We start from the raw sequence: 21,683 nt of genomic DNA on the forward strand, positions 1-21,683 counted from the left end.
GGATGCGGGCAGCCATGCCCAGCCGTGCAGCATGGCCACGAACACTAATTTCTTTCTTGCTAGCTAGGTGCCATGCTTGAGATTTGCAGTGTCTTGCATAAGAGTCACTACCAATCAAGCAGTAGGTACACCCATAGATAGCATCACCCCGGCGGACGCAGGACAGGCGCGCACGTGAATGTTTGCCTCCAAACGCCGCGGGGATGCATGCACACAATGTCCCGTACGTGCCGATACCGTACGCCACGGCAGCTGTGGGGTGTACCGTAATAGCAGGGAGGGCAACATGAAGGGTAACACCTCAGCAACCCCAGCAAGGCTGGCCTGGTCGAGCGGCGCGGAGGGGTGAAGGATACCCGGCACGCGTGGAACGCGCAATGTATCTATAGTGATAGAAGGCGTAGTGATGGGAGGAAATAAGGAGCACTCGGGGCCGCGATGGCGGGTTGGATGCGCCACGGGCCCCGGCCCAGCCAAAGGGAGCGAACGCTGGGCGGAGCCGGTGGGTGAGCGACTCGAGGGACGTGCCAGTAGTGAACAGCAGTGGCGGATGGGTCATCCAATGTGAGAGATGATACAGCCACGCCGGCAGCCAAACTCCGCACTCGACCACGTACGGGCACGTCGTGGTACTGCTGTGAGGAGGCCGGGCTGAGTTGGGATGCCTGCCAAGCCTGGCTACCCACATGTGAGCCTGTGTCGCCATACGCTCTTAATAGTAATGACATATAGCACACTGCTCCTAGCACTTCGGTGATAAGTAATTGCCCCGCCGGGTGAAGTAAGGCCGGGGCTGAAAGGAACCAAGGTTGGTTCCCTAGGCGTCCACTCGCGAGTGGGCAGGCGACACATACAGTTGGCATTGACGTGCGTTGCGGAACTAATGCGTACGTTGGCTTGGGTCTCTGGGTTCATGAGGCATTGACAGAACACGCTGCCCCTGCTATGGCTCTGACGAAGTAACATGTATGCATACATGTCCTGAAGGATTGGCAGGGAGCGTGCCGCACAGCACGCAAGCCGCGTGACTACGGTAAGCATGAGGCCATAACGTGACACAGATGCCGTGCCATACAGGCGGCCAACGCTACGGCACAAGCCAGCTTGACGCGTCCACAGATACATACATGGCGCCTGACACCTGGATAGGAGCTATCAGTCTGACTGTGGGGTCGATGCTACCCCGGCATGGATCTGGGTTGAACGGTTGGTGGTACCATCGCGCGGGCATGGCGGGTCGAGTAGCGTGTTTCATGCACGGCACTCCCGCTAACCAGCTACACACCGCAGTGTACTGGTTATCCAACAACTACATTCAGACCATTCTGGTATCCCACTCAAACCTGCGCCAAGTGTCAGGAAAAGCGCTTGCCAAGTCGGCTACCCGCTTTCACAGGATGGCGAGCGGGTGACTGGCATGTGTACAGGCGGGTGGGCCAACAAGAGGGGAGGGCGGATGGGTGCCGTGACTTGGTGGTGGGCCCCACCGCGAGCAGCAACAGCCCAGCCCAACACACGGGCGCCATCCAAACCCACCAGGCAGGCTGTAATCCCAGCTCCGACCGTATCTCGCAACAAAATGTTGGTTGCGCAGGGTCGGGCTCACTGCGTGACACAGCGTCCGATGCCTGGTGCAGGGCACGAAGGCATGTTTATGCGTCATGCGGTATAGTTATGCGTCATGCGGTATTGTTATTGGCTGGGCATAGCATGCTGGCCGAACTGCACAAAACTCCACATCGCTCACTGAGGGCGAAATATCCGGAAAAACAAATTCGGCACTTGGGCCTAGTGCACACATCGAATGCATATAGGTTGGCTTGGGGTGCGTCAGCCAAACTACAAGGGTGGTGCCGCGTGATAGTATGATGTGCGTGCGGACCTCAAGACGTACAGGGTGACGCATGATCACGTAAGCCCGCTCCGTTGTCAACACGAAGCAATAGCGAGGCGCAGGCTTGCCGTGCACGGTACACTCAAGGCGTATTGCGACAGGGCACGCAGCAGGGCACGCAACAAGTCGAAGCGTCCATAACGACAGGGCAGGCAGCATAATTGCATGCGGCACACAGGCCATATCGCAAGACACATGATGCGAGGCGCAAAGCCTGTTGCTGGCGGCACACACGCCGTATCCGAACGTGGCGCTCAGACCACACATTGTCCACAACGCAAAGGCATGTACAACGAAGGCACGTAAGCATTTCAATGCCGTCTATAATCCACAACGCAAGAGTGTGGAGCCCGTTGCTTGCGGCACACAGGTCGTATCATAAGGGCACGTATGCCATCTATTACCCAAAAGCAAGGGTGCGAAGCCGTTGCTTGCGGCACACAGGTCACATCATACGGGCACGTATGCCGTGAATTGTCCATAAAACAAGGGTGCGGAGCCCGTTGCTTGCGGCGCACAGGCCGTATCATAAGAACACGTACGCGGCGCATTGTCCATGAAGCAAGGGCGCGGAGCCCGTTGCCTGCGGCACACAGGCCGTATCATGAGGGCACGTACGCCGTGAAGTGTCCATGGAGCAAGGGCGCGGAGCCCGTTGCCTGCGGCGCACAGGCTGTATCATGAGGGCACGTACGCCGTAAATTGTCCATGAAGCCAGGGCGCGGAGCCCGTTGCTTGCGGCGCACAGGCCGTATCATAGGGGCACGTATGCCGTCCATTGTCCATAAAGCAAGGGCACGGAGCCCATTGCTTGCGGCGCACAGGCCGTATCATAAGGGCACGTATGCCGTCCATTGTCCATAAAGCAAGGGCGCGGAGCCCGTTGCTAGCGGCGCACAGGCCGTATCATAGGGGCACGTATGCCGTCCATTGTCCATAAAGCAAGGGCGCGGAGCCCGTTGCTTGCGGCACACAGGCCGTATCATAAGGGCACGTATGCCGTCCATTGTCCATAAAGCAAGGGCGCGGAGCCCGTTGCTTGCGGCGCACAGGCCGTATCATAAGGGCACGTATGCCGTCCATTGTCCATAAAGCAAGGGCGCGGAGCCCATTGCTTGCGGCACACAGGCCGTATCATAAGGGCACGTATGCCGTCCATTGTCCATAAGGCAAGGGCGCAAAGCCCGTTGCTTGCGGCGCACAGGCCGGATCCCAACGGCACACACGCCCCTTCCCCAAGGGCACGCGGGCCCTGCGGCCTGGATAGGCAGACAGGAGAAGTACCGCGCCAAAAGTCCTGAGGGTCTTGGGGAGGTGGGGGTGGCACAATGGAAGATGTGGAAAGGTATTGCACAAAGCTGTGAACTGTAAAGCGACGGGTAGACACGAAGGCACGGCAAGCAGGACCGCGCATGGCAAGCAAGTAGCCCGCCCGCACAGCTGTGCATGCCCTTTTGCTTTCAGTGACTTGCCGAACGCCTTGTCCGCAACGCTTCGCGCGCCTTTGCTCCGCTTGAAAGCTCCGCTCTGCTCCGATTTGCTCCCGAATGCGGCCCCCGAACCAAAGCGTGGTTCAAAGCGCCAGAGAAGCTTCGAAGGGCATTCCCTTACGATCAGAGAGCGAGCGTGATCAAGCTAAGGGGTTCCATTGAGCAGGATCGCGCAACAAAACGCTGCAACTCCGTCTGAGTATATATTAAACGCTTATTCGGTCCATACATGGTCAAGTATAGTTAGAACCAGGTATAGGATTGCAAAGAAAGTCCAGAAATGTAGGGAACGTTTAAGTGCGACACACTGAGGTCACCGTCCCGGCAGAGGGACGATCCGAAATACAGTACAGAAGCACAACGGCAGATAAGGCGCCGTGTGCTCCTGACGCGTACAAGACCCAGCTCGGTTCGGCCCCATGCACAGGCACGTACCCGAGCGTCCTGCGCCGTGCGTGACTCTAACGCAACACGGCAGTTACGTCGCAATAACTAGACTTATCTCCACTGCGCTGCGATAAGTCAGCGCTTATAATATCCCTAGGTAATATGCCGTGCATGGAATGCATATCGAATGTGCACAAAATGCACCCGTGGAGTCGTTTGCACAACCTTGGGAGGCGCGATGATGGTGCTGCGCATGGGAGTGTCGGGAAGCCGCGCCTAGCACGGACCCAGTCTGGCGCTTGCGCGCTACGGGGCTTACTCGGGAAGTTGTGGACCGATGTTTACATTGTTGCATTGTAATGCATTCTGTAACCTGGTTGGGGTTGCAAGTCCGGCTGACAGCAAAGTCGACGCTTCGCTTGCCCTTCCTCGCAACCGTCACGAATGCCGCGAGCCCCTCCATCGCTCTCTGGGCACATAAATGCCTAGCCGGAATATTATTGACAAACGCCATCAACATCATTACAACCAATTTACAAGCAAGGGAAGCAACTGTCAGTTGTAATGTCGCGAGAATCCAGCACGAGCTTTCAGCGTATGGTAGTCGACCTGGGAATCCAGGCACAGTCCTGCCTACTCCAAGCAGTGCGGGATGCCAAGTGCGTCGGCGCCTTCCGTGCATGCTGCACATCCGCCCGCAACTTGGTGGATGCCAACATCACGGAGCTGACCTTCACGCTGCGCGACGTCCGGCCCAGCGCGGCATCTGCGAGCTCAGGCACATGCGTTGGACGTCACGTGCGTGCGGAGAAGCGGGCGCTGTGCACCGACCAGCCTTGGAGGCGCCTGGTGGAGCGCTGCATCCATGTGGGTCGGCGGCTCTCGTACCGGGGAGGGACACGCTGGAACATGGGAAACAGCCGCGGGAAAGGAGCAGCAGGGGCCACAGGGCATGAGCCTAGCTTGTAAATAGTAATGAAGAAGGATTGGCCGCCGAGAGGTGTGGCTTACCCCGGCGCTGGCTGCAATAGGGGAGGGGCTGCAACGCGCCGATTTCTACGCATTGTTGATCCTCCGTAATGGGCGCAGCATCCTCCGTTCCCATCCTCCTTTCCACCTTTCAACTCTCCCGGTATCCTCCGCCTTGCCCCCGCTCTACTTTAGGTGACGCGTGTGGAGGTGCGGGTGGAGGCGGGCCACCTGGCGGCGCTCTCCGCCGCGGGCTGCGACGTCGCCGGCTGCACCGCCCTGTCCCGCACCATCGCCGCCGCCCTCCTCACGCCCGCCGCCGCCGGCGGCGCCGCAGCTGCCATCGTCAAGGGCGCTATCCCGCCGTGCGAGCGGGTAGACCACTTCAAGCTGTGGGTGGCTGCAGCGCCGCCGCCAGCAACCGCCGCTGTGGCAGTAGCAGGAGCAGGAGGAGCGGGAGTAGCAGGAGCAGGGGCAGCTGTAGCAGGAGCCGCCATGCCGCCGCCGGGCACGTCGTCGCCCTCGCACCACCGGCCATCATCAGGGCCGTCCCTGCCGCCCCCGACGCCGCCGCTCACGCGCGCCCGCACCAAGGCCCTCAAGGAGCACCAAACCCAGCAGCGCCGCCAGCAGCAGCAACGGCAGCGGCGAAAGCGCGCCGCACGTACCACCTCCAATCCTCCTCTTTCACAATCCACCTCTCCTCCGCCGCCGCCACCACCCGTCTTCGACGCCGGCTTTGCCGCCGCCCTGGCCTCATGCTTCCCGCGCCTTCGCTTCTGCCGCCTGGCTGGCACGTGGTCCATGGCGCCGCTGACGGCCGCCGCCGCGGCGCGCTTCCGCCGCCGCCACCACTACCACCTCCTCCACTTCGCTCGCAGCTACCACGACAGCCACGACGACGGCGCTGCCGACGGTGGCGACGCCGACGGCGCGCAGCGCCGCCACAGCGCCACTGGCTCTTGCAACAGCGGCGGCGGAGCCGCCGCCGCCGCTGCCGCCACGGCTGCTGCTGTCGGCGAGGCGCACCACCCGGCGCCCGCACCCGCGCACACACCCACCGGGCAGGAGCCCGCCGAGCACGGGGAGCAGGATGCTGAGGGCGACTACGTGTGCGCGGCGACGCGCGACTTCTACTCGGCGCTGGCGGCTGGCCTGCCGCGCCTGGTCGGGCTGGCGGTGTCTCCGCCGCACGCCGCCGAGATGCGCTACGTCGGTGTGCTGGCCGGCGGCTGCCCCCGCCTGCAGGCGCTGTGCCTGGGCGTCGCGCCGCCGCCTCTGGCGGCTGCGCCGCCGCAGGCGGGTGGTGAGCAGCAGCAGCAGGCGGAGCGCAGCCGTCGCGTGTCCACTGCATCGTGCTGTGCCGCTGACGGCAGCTGCGGCGGCGGCGCCGGGAGCGGCGGTGGAATGATGCCGCTCGCGCCCGCGGCGGCGGCGGCGCTGTCGACGCTGCCGCGGCTGCGCGAGCTGCGCCTGCGCCACGACGCCACCACGCCGCCGCCGGCGGCACCGCTGCCGCCGTCGCAGCGGCGGAAGCGTGACCGCTTAGACGAGGAGGCGGCGGCGGTGGCGGTGGCCGCCGTTGACGGCGAGAAGGCGACGGCCATGGCGGCAGCGGCGGCACCAGCAGCAGATGATTGCAACACACGCCCCAGCCGCCGGCAGCGGCTGCTGAGCCCCGCCGCCGCCGACGGCATGATTGCCAGCGGCCATTCGTCGCTGCTGGCGGCGGGGCTGACGGCGCCGTCGCTGCGCCACGTGGAGTTGCTGACGCTGCTGCCGCCGCCACGGCACCAGCTGGCGGCGCCGTCGCCGTCGGGCCGGTCGGTGCTGCTGGCGGCGGCCGCCTCGCCCGCGCCCTGTTCGCCGGCTTCGGCGGCGACGTCGTCGCAGCTGACGGCGCCGCCGCCGCCGTCATCGCCGCAGCTGATGGCGGCGTCGCTGGGGCCGGAGCGCGCAGCAGCTGGTGCGCCGGCGACGGTGGTTGGGGCGGCAGTTGGCAGCGGTTGTGTGGCGGCGTCGGCGGCGGTGTGTGATGCGATGTCACCGCCGTCGTCGAGTGTGCGCTGCCTGCGACGCCACTGGTGGATGTAGATGGTAGTGCGGCATACTTGCATGGGCCGCATGGCTTCAGTTGCGTGCCTGTATGTGTTGTGATCACAAGATTGTCGATTTGTGGTGCGGACGTGGGCTACTTATCGGGGAACTTCATCTTTCACAGCACTTCAGAGGCGGACTGGGAGAACTTTTGCTGGGGACGTTATTGCTGGTGAAAGCGTTGCCAGTTGAATAGGACGTGGGAATGGCATGTGGCCAGAATTACCGTATTGTGGCCCATCACGGTATGGACCATATCGATAGAACGTGTATGGGGGTGTTGGTTTGAGTTCGGGGATTCTGAAGTTACTGAGTTTACAGAGGCGGGGGGGGACTGGGTGGGCATGATTGCGCAGGTGGCTACCGATGCGCAAGGGTGCCGCAGGTCCGAACGGCACGTACTGTTGGTTCCGGATTCCATGGATGTAACGAACGTCTACTGAGTTTTACGGCGCCCTGAGGGGCGTTGGAAACGGGGGTCGTCAGTGGGACTGGTGGGGAACGGTGGGAATCGGTGGGAATCGGAACAGTCGGAAAGGAACGTCAATGGGGGGGGCTGTGCGCGTTCAGGGGTACATGGGGGACGTTCGGGACAGTCGTTGCGGATGGGTGGGAGAGGACAGTTCGTGCGGGATCTGTGCGGCGGGCACGGTAATTGATGGGGGCGCCTGAAAAGACAGATGAGCCAGTGCGGACCGGAGGAGGGAGCGATTGGACTTGCTGTTCGCGCGACTGAAGAGGGAGGGATGGGCGAAACAGGGGAAATCGGTAACAGTAATGGAGGGTCGGAGAACTTGGTCGGGCGGGGAAAGTAGTGGGAGGAGTGGGAGAAGTGTCTGTGTGTTCGAGGGGCGGCGGGAACGTCGCCCGCCGGGACTGCGCAAGTTCAGAAATGGAAGGTTCGAGGACGAGGCCGCGGGGGTGGGGGGGTCGAGGCTACGACACGCACAAGCTAACAACGGCTACCTCCGCCACAACGACATTTTCGAGCACTTGCAAGTCGAGCACTTCCAGCACAAAACAAGTATGTAGGCGGAAGCTTGCTCCATAAAATCTTGGATAGTGAGATATGCCTCTGAGAGGCCCAAAGCCTGGGCTTGACGTCTTGGACCGTGTACCCGGGGAGTCACCTGTTGTCCAGGCTTACCAAAAGCCGCGTGGCCCGCATCAACGATTCGAGCACCGATTCAGGTATTACAATTCTTAAGAGCATGAGCGGCAGCAGCAGCGTGCCTCCGGGCCCAACTCAATACCCGCAGGACTCGGCCGGGTACGTGCCCCGAGCAGCGATAACGTTTGCAATTTGCCTGATGATCATACGTGTACTTTTGCAGGTCACATGGCTCTGGAGAGAGCCGGAACGTGCAGGAGGAGCAGGTGCGCGGGGTGATTCAGCGGGCAGGCAGGGGCGGACTGGCCAGAGCACTGGTCCACTGGACGTGAAAGGCAAGTTAGACATGTTACGCGTTACATCGGCGCACGGTTCACCATACAAAACCAGATTTCAGAATGCTGGACCGGCAACATGTACCCAGTCCAGTCCTTTCGCCCAATCCACCCGCCGCCCATCCGTGTGTCCCGAACTGCCGGTGTGCGCGCTTGCGCACGTGTGCAAGGCACCGGCAAGCACGTGTCGCTACTCCATCACCCACATGCACCCGTGCCGTGAGCGCCTCCTGGCCACGCGCGCCGGGGGTGTGTGGCACGCACCCATTTTGCGGAGGCGCCCGCACCATCTCCCCAGTCCGGCCATGCCACGAGTGTGTCCACCTGCGGCGGCAGCCCGTAGTCATGTCCGCCATGACTTCCGTCCACCATCTCTCCCAATGGGTCAGCGCTCTGCGCCCGCCCCACCCGCCCAGTACTACACCGCCGCTCAAACACACGGCTGGGCCCGGCGCTGGTGCTGCACAGGCATCCGCATCAGCACCTGGCATCAACCCGCACATCTGTAATCGCCCGCGCCGCCCATGCTCCACTCCGGCAAAAGGCTTGCTTCTGCTTTGTCCGCACAACAGTTCTTCTCGTTAAAGTTCTTCGTACCCACGCCACTCCTCCGCTCTCACCCCTACTCCCCCGAACAAATTCTGGTACATGCCGTTTTGCACATACACATTCACATACGGTAGACATACATATAACCAAACATTGCATACACTGCCCTGCGTGTTTCTTTCCGTGTGGTAGATGCAACCACGGCCTCAAATTGTCCGTTGTCCGCAACACTACCCGAAATGACGCACATTGCCGCGCGGATGCTACATCTCGCACTAGCACCGGCTTCTGGCCACGGGCCGCATACGTTTTCTGCTGCCCTCTGTATCACATGCCATCAAGCGCCATCACGAAGAAATGTAATGCCAATGTCCCATCCCGTGACATTAAGCGCCATCCTGTAAACCTAAGCATCCGTGGACGTGTGTTAGCTCCAAATGCCGTCGCCCTGCACCCCATCCAATTACCTCTCCCCACAGACCTCGTGCACCCTACAACCGCGCTTGACAACAACACGCCTCATCACCGCCCAGCTGCTACTGCCCCTGCGGCTGCTGCGGCTGCTGCTGCTGTCTTGCCGGGTGACCCGGTTCCCGAATCGGTGCCGGAGCTCCCCGCAGGCGCTTTCGGCGACATGGGCCTCGCTGGGCTGTTGCTGCTGCTGGTGCTGCTGCCGGCGCGGGCAGTGCTGCTATGCGCGGGGTGCTGATGCGTGTGCGTGTGAGGCTGCTGCTGGTGCTGCTGATGCGTATGTGTATGCGTGTGCGCAGCGCCGCCGGTCCGCGGCCGCGGCGGGCTGAGTAGCGATGAAGGCCCGTACAGCCTGGCGCAGCGGCCCTCGAAGGCGTTACTCATCTGCGAGGTCGGGAAGGCAGGGACCCGCAGACGACGCATAAGCATGAGTCAGACACACGAAGGTGAAGGACAAGGTGAGAGCTGGCTTTTATGGCGGTGGCGACGGCGAGGCACAGGGCCGCGTAGCAGCAGGGGCGTCCCGACAGGAGTGCCGGCGTTCATGACCCGACTTTGTTGGGCTTGGCCTCAAAAACAGGTACGCGCCCCGGCGTCCCTCCACGCTTGACTTCTATGCACAACCCACCTCCCCCACTCCAATCCTTCCCTTCACGGTGTCTACAGTTTCTTACTGGATTAGTGAGAACAATCCCTCCCATCCCCCTCCCCCTCCCCCTCCTCCTCCTCCCGCACCAGCCCTCCTCCCGCTCCAGCCCCCTCCCTCCTCCCCAGCTCCCTCACCTCTGCCCCCTCACCTGCTTGACCACCTCGCTGAAGAACAGGTCCGCCAGGTAGCCGTGCAGCTGCGAGCGGAAGGCGAAGTCCACGTGGAAGGACAGCCAGCATGTGGCGGGCGCGGGGCCGGGCTCCATGGTCCAGGTGGAGTCCAGGTGGTCAAACAGGGAGGAGTCGGGCACGGCGGAGCGCACGGCGCGGCCCGGGGTCAGGTAGATTTGGCTGGTGTACCTGCGGCGCGTGGGGAGGAAGGGAATGCAAGGTTTGGACATGGGGAACAGGATACAAGCGGAGGACAGCGAGTATGAGAAAGGGGAGGGGGTTCCAGGCGTGGCTGGTTAGTTGGAAACTGGGAGAGCGGTGGAGGGGACGGGGCGGGAGAGGTTGAGAGGGTGGGTGGTAGGTTGTGTCCTGGAAGAGTGGAGGTCTGCATGCAGCCCCACCCCAGCCCGGCAGCTTTGCCCAGCTCAATCCGCGGCAGCGCGCTGCGGCTGCACCCGGGCGCGACCTGTAACCATCTTTGTCATCCCCGTCCTCTGTCCCTCCCCTTCCCTTGGTTTAGTCGGGTTCTAAATTGTTGTCTTTGGAATGAACTATTCCCGCTCCACGGCGCGCCCCCCTCCCCGACCCCCCACGAGAGTCGCCACTTGCACCTGTCGCCTCCGCCTGTGCTCCACTAGCTCAGTTCAGTTGGTTGAGCTTGGGCTGGTACTCACAGCCCCCAACCAGCCCCTCCTCTCTACGCCCTGTCCCTGTCCCATATGTCCACCACCTCCACACCCATACACTCCACCCCTCTCCCGAACCACCACCACCTCCCTCCTGCTTCAAGCCCCACCCCTCACCTCGTAAACTTAATGCATGTAACCCCCCTTCTCCGCCGCCGCGCGCTCACCTCTCCACCAGCAGCTGGAAGCCCACCTCCAGCTCCGCCTCCATGTAGCTAGGGCCCGCCTGGCCCTGCCCCTGCCCCTGGCCCTGCGCCCGGTCGGCAGTAGCAACTCCCCCGCCTCCCGCGCCGCTGGCTGTAGCGGCAGCGGCCCCGGCTGCCCGGCCCGCCGCCGCTGCTGCAGCCCCCTGGCTCCGCAGGTGCTGCTGCTGCTGTTGCTGCTGCCGTAGCTGATGCGGCGGCGGCAGCGGCCCGGGCGGGCGTGTGACTCGGCTCTTCTGGCACCATGGCACAAACAGGTGGTAATCCTCCACACGTGACACGACGGCGTACAGCTGCTCGGGAGTCCAGCTGGCAAAGGGAGAGGAGGGAGAGGTGGAGCGAGGGAGCAGGGGTGGGCAGGCGGGAAAGCGTTAGGCGCTGTGGGAGGAAGAAGCTGTGGTAAGGTGAGGGTTTGGACCTGGCGTGCGATCGAAACTCCCAACTCATGCAACAGAAGCTAGGATGCGTCAGAGCGGCACACGGCGCCGTGGCTGCCCCTGAGTGTCACCGGAGCCCCCCAAGCGTCTTTTTCCCAGCAATAGGCTCACCCGACCAGCTTCCGCTGCCTGAAGACTTTTGAGGCTGGCGTGTAAGCCGTGAAGAACCCGCGAGATGATGTCGTCGCGTGGGCGTGCGACAATGCCCGCGCCTCCTCCGCAAGCCGCAACGAGGGCTGCACACTTTCTGATGCAGTCCACAGTGCTGCAGGGCTAGTCGGTACCAGCAGCGATGGCACCGCAGCTGCAGCCGCGGTGAGTCGGCATTCTACTGGGGCCGCTGCTCGGCACACAGCGCCGACCGCGGCAGTAAGTGCTCGCCGTCCTGTCATCTAGTAGGTCGTAGCCCAGCTATAGATTTGGAGCATATGAGCGAACGAGTTCAAAACAATCCTCCGCGACTGTTGTAGGCGAGTCTCGTCCTCGTTGGCAGCTTAGATTCTGTAATGTAAGGAGTTCTGAAATGCGTGGATGCTCTACAGTCGATGGGCTGGTTGAATAATACCGTCACCTTCTGACGCCGACTTGATCCCGCAATCGATGGCAATCGCGGCTTTGTAACAAGCAACTCGCACAAATCATATCTCATGGTAGAAGACACGTATTCATCAAGGCAACTCAACGCGGTGTTGCGAGTTATCTAGGCATAACGATTGCACTTGAACTTGACTGCCGATTTTGTGACGAAACGGTCCAACGCGAATGAGAACGCGCACAGATTCACAAGCCAATATATGCGCAATCACGGCAATTGAGGTGGACAAACAGCCGCTGTGCGTGTCGGCGGGCTGGCCAGGTACGTGGAGGTCCCGTGCGAGCAGGCCGTTAGCCCCTTCATGGGAGGGGAACATCGGCGGTCCTGGCTGGCCTTTGAATTCCTCAGTGCCGCGTGTCCAACACGCTGTCTCACCCACAGGTGCCCACAGCCAGTCCACACGGGCGTGGGCATCCCAGGCGCGTCGGCTGCGGGCGGATGTGCCGTCCACACCCCCGACCGCACCACCGCCTCTCGCAGCAGCAGTAGCTGCACCAGCAGGTTGTAGCAGCGGCAGCACCAGCGGCACCCCAGCTACAGCCAGCTTCCCACCACACCGTGAATGGGTGGTGTGGACGTACCTGCCAGGCCCAGATACCGCCCACACACACCCAACACCACCGGGCCGGGCGCGTGTGAGCGGGCGGGCGGGCGGCCGTGCATGGGCGGCGCCGGTGACCCCACCGGCCCCGCCGGCGCCAGCCCACGGCCTGCTCATGACAGCTGGTGGCCTCGGCTTGGGCAGCAGCAGCTACGCCAGTGGGGGCTGCGAATATGGCGGCAGTGGCAGTGGCAGCAGCTACGGCTCCTGCTACAGCCGGTGCAGTAGCGGGCCCGGGGCAGGCATGGGCGGCGGCCGGTTGCTGCTGCTCGCCAGCATGACCACCTCGGCGGCCGCATCCTCCTCGTCTCGGCCCTCATCGTCGGCAGTAGCAGCGCCGGCGGGTGCGGCGCCGGCGCCGGCGCCGGCTGTAGCAGGGACGCCGCCGTCGGGCGGCGCGGCAGCGGCGGGCGCGGGCCTGGGTCTCGGCTCCGGAGCAGCGGGTCTGTTCCGGGGGTTCAACATGCCCCAGTGAGTCTGGCGAGCTAGCAGCTGTCAACTGAGAAATGTTGTGCACGGTGGGGCGCGTGTGCTTTGTTGGGAGGTTTTGGATGGAGCCGACTGGACAGGGCAGGGCGGGGACACGGTGGCCGCAGCCGCGCCGCTTGGCCCCACGTCCCCATATTCCACGCCATTTACATCCTCCTTCCTACCCCGCACTCAGCAGCAGCACCCGACACCCACACCCACACCTTCGCCATCGCCTCTCAACACCCCATGCACCGCTACCCTACCCCCCAAAATCCAGCTGCCGTTCTCCTTGCAGCGCGACTGTTTCCTTACGGGATTGGTTCAACGTGAGCCCCAAATTCCACCACGCCGCCGCAGGATCAGCCTCATGCCGGCCGGCCGGCTGCCGGGCGCCTCCCCCCACACCGGCGGCGCCGCCGGCTCCTCCTTCGCCGCGGACCAGGAGCTGGCGGCCGAGCTGTACGACTACCACCTGGCCAAACACGGGGTGAGGGGGGGGGGCGTGAGGAGGGGGCGGGGGGGTTGCAAAGATGGTTGGAGCAGCGGTAAAGGATGCACTGGGGAAAAGCAGGACGGTAAATGATTCCGATACCACATGGAACGAGACCGAAGGGGAGAAGGGGGCACGGGAGGAGAAGGGGTAGCAGGCGGGCAACACGCGCAGTGCCAGGCGTGCCCCACCCCTACACACCGTGCCGTACGGGACCAGGGCCGCCCCTGGCTAAGGTGCCCGTGTGCCAAACGCCAAGGCCACACACACACGCGTGATTGCGCCCGGCCTCCCTGTCTTCCTCCCCGACGCACGGTGCACGCGATGCAGGGCATGCCGCGGCCCTGCCCCCGCTGCCACTCCAATGTGTTCTTCGAGCGCGAGCCGCCGCCAGCCTCCTCGTCTTCCGCAGCCTCCGCGGCGTCTGCGCCGACCGCGTCTGCAGCCGGTGGCGCCAGCTCCACTCCTTTGGGCGGCGGCGGCGGTGGCGAGGTGGTGGCGTGGCGCAGTCGGCCGCTGTGCTGCGACATGTGCGGCGCCTGGGTGCACATGGGGTGCGCACGAGTCAACGTGAGTGGCGGGCGTCGGCTGGTGCCGAAGCGTGGGGGCGCTGGTTGCCGTGACGGCTTGATTGCAAGCTACGAACAGGCTGGATGGGGCATGGCAACTAATCCACGTTAAACGCCCCTTCTTGTGTGTGTCTCTGTGCCTCCTGTCGCCGCAGCTGCTGGAGCAGGTCCCTCCGCGGCCCTGGTTCCACTCCCACGTGTGCAGGTAGGGGCAGGAGTGGGAGTGGGGGAGGCGCACGATGGCGTGTGTGTCTCAATGCATGCCTTGATGCTTTGCTCAAAGATCCTCGCTCCCCGGCCATTGCGGTCTCCCGCCGCCCTCCCGCCGCCCCTTGGTTGCGCCCCTGCCCCCGCCGCTTTACCGCCGCTCTTGCCTGTGCCTTTGCTTCAGCCTCTGCCCTCTCCACACACCCTCACTTTGTGTCGTACACACCTCACCTCCGCAACTCCAGGAACAATTACATCCGACTGGAGGCGGCGGCGGAGCAAAACCCGCACGCCTCCTCCGACTCCCCCTCCTCCCAGCTGTACATCCTCACGCCCGCCGACCACGCCGCCTATGCAGCCATGGCGGCCCGCGCGGCCGGCGGCGGCAGTAGCAGCGGCACTAGCAGCGGCAGCAGCAGTGGCGGCGGCGGCGGGATGACCGGCCGGCCGCGCGGTCCTGCGGGCTCGGTGATACCGCTGCTGGCTCAAGGCTTCAACCGGGATGCCATCGAGGGCTTTGGCGAGGTGGGTGCGGGACGGTGCGGGGTGCCGGCCGCGGTGTGACCGGTGCTTTCTTGTGTATGCCCAGAAAGGCTGCAGGCACAAAGCACGAATCAGCAGCCCCGCCCTTTGTGTGCGTTGGGCACCCCGCCTCGGCAGTCGACACTCTTTCCTGCCTGAGTGGCCAGACCTGTGTCTGCTGACGCGCCGCTCTCCGCCTGCTGCCGCCGAGTGCCGCTGCATCACCTCCTCCCTAGCCATACGCAGCTCCCCACCGCCACTGCGGCCCCGCGATCCAATCGCCACCACACCCAGCTTTCCCCTTATCTCCCCCCTCCCCTTCCCCTTCTTGTTGAATCACACATGTGATCCCCCCTGCCATGCACGCACACAGCCCGCCCGCGAGTACGACGGCGGGCGCTACAGCGCCGTGCTGGTGGCTGGGCGGCAGCCGGTGGCGGCGGCCTCCTTCAACGTGTGGGGGCGCGAGGCGCAGCTGTGCATGCTGGCCACCGCCACGGCGGCACGGCGCAAGGGGCACGGCGCCGCGCTGGTTGCAGACGTGGAGGTGTGTGTGGGGGGGGGCGGGGGGGTGTATGTGTGTTCGCCAGTACCAGAGGAGGGGTACGGATACACACCCAAACAATCCAAGACCCCGAACCAAAACGTGGAGCAGGGTGGGGGGGGGGGGGGGTTGGGTTGTCATCTACGGAGTGATTAGGTCACAAACATCACGTGCCGACGGGGCAGAGCAGCTTCCAGCCCGAGGAACTGGGTGTTGGACTACCGCCTAGCCTCGTGTACCTTGATTCGACGTCACTGCCTCCACTGCCTAAATTCCTCCGCCGCTGCCGCCACTGCCTCGACCGCCTCACGCCGCCACCTCTGCCTCACTCCTCCACCGCGTGCCTCTCAGGGCCTGCTGAAGCGGCTGGGGGTACAGCGCATGTTGGTGCAGGCGCGCCGCGTGGCGCTACCCATGTGGTGAGTGGGTGCGTGAACTGAACCGCGCCGCACGTTTACTTGTGCACTGCTTATACGGTACACGCTGCACACACACACACACACACACATACACATACACATACACACACATACACACACACGTACACACACGCACACACACGCGTGTACGCACGTGCAGGCTGGGCCCGCGGTTCGGCTACTCGCTTGTGGCGCCCGAGGCGGCGGAGGAGCTGCACGCCCAGATGCCCGTGGCCTACTTCGACTGCGCCCTACTGGAGAAATGGCTGTAGCAGGAGTGTGGCAGGGCTGTAGCAGACCCGGCTGGTGCAGCAGCAGCAGCAGGGTATCAGTATGGCTCGCAGGCCCCCAGGGGGTGGGGTGCTGCGGGGTGCGACGTGTGGTGGGGGCGCGACATGACGTGGCGGGTGACGTGGCAGGGGTGGTGGCACAGTGCGGCGGTGGCTTTAGTGGTGGCGGCGGCTTGTGCCAGTGGAAGTGGCTGTAGCCGTTGGGTGTGCAGCGGGCAGCGGGCAGCAGGGGTGCATGGCCTGGTATGACGGAGGCGGCAGTAATGCAGTTGTGTCGCAGACGGTCATGACTCATGAGTTCATGGCTTGCCGGCTCGCATGGCCCCGGTCGGACTGTGGTCAGTCAGGCAAGGCGCGGGGATGCTGTAATACTCCAATGCCGCTCTGGATCCCCTTGGTGACCCGCGATTCGTGGACAGACAACAGTCGATGACAGGATTCGCTGGGCCCTGCTGAGCTGCTACCATGCAGCGGGCTATCCCTGATCTGCCAGCCCCAGGCTCTCTCGGGGCCGTTGGCGCACTGACACGGTGGGCGGCATGCTCTCAGTGTGTTACACATGTACAGAGACACCAAAACGCCCCTGCGGCCCAGGCCTCAGCTGGCGTTGCGGCGGCAGGCCCCAGCACTCGCCATCCCAGCACCTTGGCCCGCCGACGCCAGTGCCGGCCGCCGCGCGCATGCCTCTGCCTAGCGCCCCTGCGCCTGCCCCGACCCCAGCCACAGCCCTTGCGCTTCACGGCGCTTTCACGGCCACTGCAGCCTGTGTCGTGTCCCTCATGCGTTGGCCCTCACCACACTACTGAAACACACATACACACACAGTGCGCATGCATACTCAGTACAAACACGCTGGATCACTCTACCGATGGCGCCTCCGGCACAGGCATCCACACACACCGGGACCGTCGGGAACCGCTGGGATTGCAGCTTGGCTGCGCCGCGCCGGCGGCCTGACGCCCCAGGTGCATGCGGGAGCAACACGTGCAGGGGCACTCAATACATCATCCCGCGCATCAACGAAATCGCGCCCGATCACACACACTGCAGACACAGACAGCTTGCGTCCTGAACCAAACGCCCATTGGTTGCACGGGCACGTGCGTGCCCAGTCCTTGCATCCCACCACATGCAAAAACACACATACACACTCCGTCCTGCACCGCTCATGTATTCGGCACGTCTCCGGTGTCCGTTTGCCTTATGCGCCCCGTTTCCAATGCCAGAATCAAGATCACACTCGTGCATTCTGTCCTCGTTGTGCAACACACGCAATTCGGTCGTGAGGACAAGGGCAGGGCAGCCGTGGCCGCCGACGTCCCGCGGGTGTCCTTTGGCCAGGCTGCTTGCCGCACACTCTGGCTAACACAAATGCTACTGTCATCAAAACCCGCAGCCGATTTCCCGCAGTCGCTCCGTCCAATGCTTCAGCACTTTAATGGTTGGTTGCCACTCCTGCCCGTGTGTCTCACCAAAGAAGAGCCACCAAAACCGGTGATGGGCAGGAGGCAACCACATACAACGCACACACACACACGGGTCCACGTTCTACCACACGATGGGATGCAGTGCCACAAACGCACACGCGCACACATAAACAGGTACAAGATGAAAGGAGGTCCGTAGATCGGCGCCAGGTGGCGGCCTGGCACCGAAATGGTGCTGCATTACCGTCCGAAGGGGGCGCTCACATTTCGCCATTCGCCAAAAAGTGCGACATCCGCGCTGCGCCGCACCGTGTTGTTCAACCACCCCTTGATTACTGAATTAGCGCTGCTGTGCGCTGCGCCCTGCAGAGAGGCCCTACTGCAGGGCCTGGCTGCGTGTTAAGAACCACTCGTCGTCCCAAGTCGCTTCGTCAAACCCGAATCCAAACACCCATCCACACCCAAGCCCGTGCCCTCACAAGGCATCAAGCTGTCACGCCGGTAGGTGGCTCACCTCCGCGGCCGGCAATAATGAGGGCCCGGTCCCCAGAGAATCAAATCGCAGCACCAAGCTCTGCATCCGAAACCCCCTCGCCAAGCCAAAATCGGGCGATAAGTGCACCCGCATGAATGCAGCCCCAAAGCCCCTTCGCCTCCCACCGACGCCCCGTTGCAGCAGCAGCCGCATCATGGTGGCATTCGAAACCCCATGGCACGATGACGCAGCTGACCTGCCCGTGCATAGCAGGCCGGCGACGTCGCCACTGCCACGGCCCAGTGTCAACTGCACGAGCGGGTTTGCACAGGCGCCGTGTCTGCCACCCGAGGCCGCTAGCGTGGATTGCTGCTACCTCAGCAGTGCACAGGCGATTGCGTCCGCCGCTTCCACGAGTCCGCACTAGGGAGCACCTCGTCGCCGCCGCTCCGTTTCCTGTCGAGACGAAACGACGAGTCAGCACTTGCATGATGATGGTTACGGCGAAGTTTTCAGCCACGAAGCCACCATTAATACAGCGACAGGAGAGGTCTGCGATGCCGTCAACACATTACTGCGCGCCGCTGTGCCCGCCAATGCTGCCTGCCCGTCGACCACCGTTTCGACTCACCGCGGCATCTCCGTGTCCATGGTTGCCTCCGTTGTGAACGGCGGGTGGAGCTTGCGGCTGATGCGGCAGATAGTCGAGTATTTCTGCAGTCAAGGAAACCAAGTTTGGTCTTTCGGGCGTCATGACGTGCCGCGTCGGGCAGCAGGAACATGCGCCCCAGGCCCGCCCAAGCCCGCGGATACTTACATCGTGGTACAGCCGCTGGTTGCACGTTGAGTCACATATGTGCACAAGGCCAGACGTCGCGCATCTGTACATGTTTCCAAACTCCTGTGGGGGGCAAATGGGCGGAGGGTGCAGTCGAGACGTCAACAGCTGCTCCAAGAATCCGTGATCCTGAACGCCACCATACTTAAGCCATAACAACGACCTACGTGCTGAACGCAGCAAGTGTGGTTGCAGACGTGCCCACAGTTGAGCTGCTCCTGAAGGCTGGCCATGTTATAGGGCCGGAGAGACACTAACAGACAGCAACTATGTTTCGAGATAGCTTCGTTGGAGCAGAAATTTGCCGGCCGCGGCGAACTTGCGTTTGAACCAACGGCTGCTGTCTGGTGAATCTCTGTAACGTCTTGGGCGCGCACGAGTATCTTATAGTAAAACAAATGCAGCAAACTGGCTGCCCGCCGGGCTGAACTCGACGCGATTGCGACGGGATGGGCCTCATTCCAGAATCCTCCAAAATCAACAAGCTAGCTTCGCCAAAGACAGTAACAAGTAACAAGTAACAATCCAGGACGGGTTCCACCAATACGTGACAGCCCAACAGGCCGTCTGGCTGGGCATGTTGCTGAAACCCGGAAGGCACGCCTCACAACCCCGAGCTAGGACAAAAATGCGCATTCCCCTGCCTGTCGAACGGCTCTTGCAGACACGTCCTCTCTCCGTCGAACTCATGTACACGGACAGACAGCACAGGGCCCCACCACAGCACCTGGCGCCGCAAGGTCGCAAGCCTACCCAGCTCTTGGAGCATCCTCAGACCACCGCCTCCCCGCCAAACCCACATCACCATCGACATCTCCTCCTCCTTCCTTAACCTCCTCATCCCCATCCAACTTGAAGCGCGGCTCCCAACCTCGCCTCGACTGCGCTTCCCTTGGCCGCGGCGGCTACCGCAGGCGCTGGCGGTTGGGCGGCTGCCAGCTCTGCCGCAGCGCGGGCTCGCCGGTGGTGTGGTCCATGTCGGGCACAGCGGAGCGGCGCGGGCGCTCCACGCGGCCGCGCGGGCTGTGGAAGCCGGGCACGTCCTGTCCACGTGGGTACGTGGCAGACGTCAGAAAGCGTGAGACCGGCCCTGGCGTACCGTGCTGAGGCCGCGTGTGTGGACGGGGCGCCGCCAGCGGCCACGCCGGGTCGCAGCCGAGCCCCACGCCACAGCGACAGCTGCAAGCGAGCTGCGGCTGCGCGCTGCAAGCCCCCTCTTCTCCCCACACCCATACGCGGCCTGCGCGTGCCATCTACCCTTGCCCCGTCGGCCCACGCCCCCTCTGCCCATGCCCCCTACACCCGCGCCCCCTGCCCATGCCCCACCCCACCCACCTGCGGGTCTGGCGCCGCCCAGTAGCGCTCGCTGAACCCCAGCTTGCGCAGCTTGGCGGCGAAGGCGGGCGCCAACGGCTTCCAGCGCTTGAGCCGAGTCAGCTGACTGGCCGACTTGGCGTGGCGCGCGTGCCGGTAGTTGGCCTGTGGGGTGGGGGCAGGACGGGGATGGAGCGGGATTTGGGGCGGGGTGGTGGAGAGGGCTGTTGGATGAAGGCGGTATCATCTTGAACCCATTGCCCAATGCATCGCTCCCAACCTTACGTGGCACACTGATGCCTTGGTGGGCTGGTGGGACCTCTCGTCTAGCTGGGGCCCTTCCCACATTGACACAGGTCACGAGCACACGTGCCCACCTGGCGATGCCAGATGATGCCGTTGCGGTCCGTCACGAACCGGCCCAGCAGGAAGCTGCGGGAAGGCAGCCGCAGAGGCACGGTAGTTGGGGGTTGGGAGAGACAATTGAAGTATGGCATGTGTGTGCGTGGGCGTGCGGCGTGGCGCGGGTTGCCCTGAAGGACTGGGTCATCGCGGTTGCGCCCTCATCCAGACGGAGCCCATGGGTCCACGACCCCATACAACTGTCGCGTTGTCCCTGACTTCCTGTGTGTTAGTGCGGACTGGGTTCCTGGCAAGACCCCCCACGCAACTGGACGCTGCAAATGCATGGCGTATCCGCCACAATTACCCGGCCACCCAATCACCGTACGCTTAGTTGTCGTATAGCCTCACCGCCGCACCTGTTAGCAGGCTGCGGGTTCTCCTTCTTGTACTTGTCGTGCGCGTGGATCTGGGGGTTCACCAGCGGCCTGGCCGCGCCAAACAGACCGCGGGGCGTGTGCGCGAGCGACCAGGGCATTCGCAATGCCGACACGCCCTGTGCTGCATCCGGGCACGCCCGCCCCGAGGAGCTAGTCAACCTCTCGCTAATATGCGTAAGATGCCGTTGCGCAGCAAAGCTAGGACCGCACGATTGCTGGCGCCAGACCGCGACGTGACGTCCATCAATCGCCGCTGCGCTGCATGATCGCCCGAGCTGGTGTTGCAAGGTTGATTCCAAGTGCGAGGCGCTCGTGCTTAATGCGCTCGCTTGTTCGGCAGCTTGGACAGCTCTGTGCAAGAGTCGTCGCAGCATGGTGTATCAGCAATCTCACGTATTTATTATATCTGTTATATGCCTTGAGCTTAAGAAATGATGCAGGTATCAAAGCTCGGATGAGTACGAGAAACTTAGTGGTATGCTGCAGCAGGTATGAGCGCCTTGACACGTCCAATCTAAGAGTGCAGATGGCAATGTACGTGTATGAAGGAGACTTCATGGGGCATCCAGTTGTGCGGCGCATACTGTGCGGGGACCGCCCATGGGCCCTGCCCCAGGGGCAGGGTTTCCCATCCTGGCGGCACGTCGCTGCTTGCCCCGCATTGGCGCCGATTTACGCTCCCCCACTACGC

General features: G+C 63.1%; 5 protein-coding genes across 5 annotated transcripts; 2 read left to right on the forward strand and 3 right to left on the reverse strand.

The window, feature by feature from the left end:
* Positions 1–4,282: 4,282 nt before the first annotated feature.
* CHLRE_07g345650v5 (uncharacterized protein) lies at positions 4,283–7,278 on the forward strand. The gene is made up of 2 exons (XM_043064453.1): positions 4,283–4,638; positions 4,936–7,278. The coding sequence occupies exons 1-2, from the start codon at positions 4,369–4,371 to the stop codon at positions 6,832–6,834; spliced, it is 2,169 nt and encodes a 722-aa protein (XP_042923021.1). The 5' UTR covers positions 4,283–4,368; the 3' UTR covers positions 6,835–7,278.
* Positions 7,279–8,292: 1,014 nt separating this feature from the next.
* On the reverse strand, positions 8,293–11,969 carry CHLRE_07g345700v5 (uncharacterized protein). Its single transcript, XM_043064454.1, has 4 exons — positions 11,560–11,969; positions 10,976–11,320; positions 10,101–10,311; positions 8,293–9,687 (listed from the first exon to the last, which is right to left on the reverse strand). The coding sequence occupies exons 1-4, from the start codon at positions 11,838–11,840 to the stop codon at positions 9,355–9,357; spliced, it is 1,170 nt and encodes a 389-aa protein (XP_042923022.1). The 5' UTR covers positions 11,841–11,969; the 3' UTR covers positions 8,293–9,354.
* A 123-nt stretch (positions 11,970–12,092) lies between these two features.
* CHLRE_07g345750v5 (uncharacterized protein) lies at positions 12,093–16,537 on the forward strand. The gene is made up of 9 exons (XM_043064455.1): positions 12,093–12,304; positions 12,425–13,115; positions 13,473–13,602; positions 13,936–14,175; positions 14,330–14,379; positions 14,627–14,906; positions 15,277–15,450; positions 15,799–15,866; positions 16,027–16,537. Exons 2-9 carry the CDS (start codon positions 12,760–12,762, stop codon positions 16,136–16,138), a joined length of 1,410 nt encoding a protein of 469 aa, XP_042923023.1. The 5' UTR covers positions 12,093–12,304; positions 12,425–12,759; the 3' UTR covers positions 16,139–16,537.
* Positions 16,538–16,697: 160 nt separating this feature from the next.
* On the reverse strand, positions 16,698–19,280 carry CHLRE_07g345800v5 (uncharacterized protein). The gene is made up of 4 exons (XM_001692503.2): positions 19,064–19,280; positions 18,876–18,959; positions 18,690–18,772; positions 16,698–18,514 (listed from the first exon to the last, which is right to left on the reverse strand). The coding sequence occupies exons 1-4, from the start codon at positions 19,127–19,129 to the stop codon at positions 18,436–18,438; spliced, it is 312 nt and encodes a 103-aa protein (XP_001692555.1). The 5' UTR covers positions 19,130–19,280; the 3' UTR covers positions 16,698–18,435.
* A 46-nt stretch (positions 19,281–19,326) lies between these two features.
* Positions 19,327–21,622, reverse strand: CHLRE_07g345850v5 (uncharacterized protein). Its single transcript, XM_001692504.2, has 4 exons — positions 20,972–21,622; positions 20,588–20,642; positions 20,232–20,375; positions 19,327–19,939 (listed from the first exon to the last, which is right to left on the reverse strand). The coding sequence occupies exons 1-4, from the start codon at positions 21,088–21,090 to the stop codon at positions 19,802–19,804; spliced, it is 456 nt and encodes a 151-aa protein (XP_001692556.2). The 5' UTR covers positions 21,091–21,622; the 3' UTR covers positions 19,327–19,801.
* Between the last annotated feature and the right edge of the window lie 61 nt (positions 21,623–21,683).

The sequence above is a fragment of the Chlamydomonas reinhardtii genome, chromosome 7, assembly GCF_000002595.2.
Source record: "Chlamydomonas reinhardtii strain CC-503 cw92 mt+ chromosome 7, whole genome shotgun sequence".
Taxonomy (NCBI): Eukaryota; Viridiplantae; Chlorophyta; class Chlorophyceae; order Chlamydomonadales; family Chlamydomonadaceae; genus Chlamydomonas; species Chlamydomonas reinhardtii.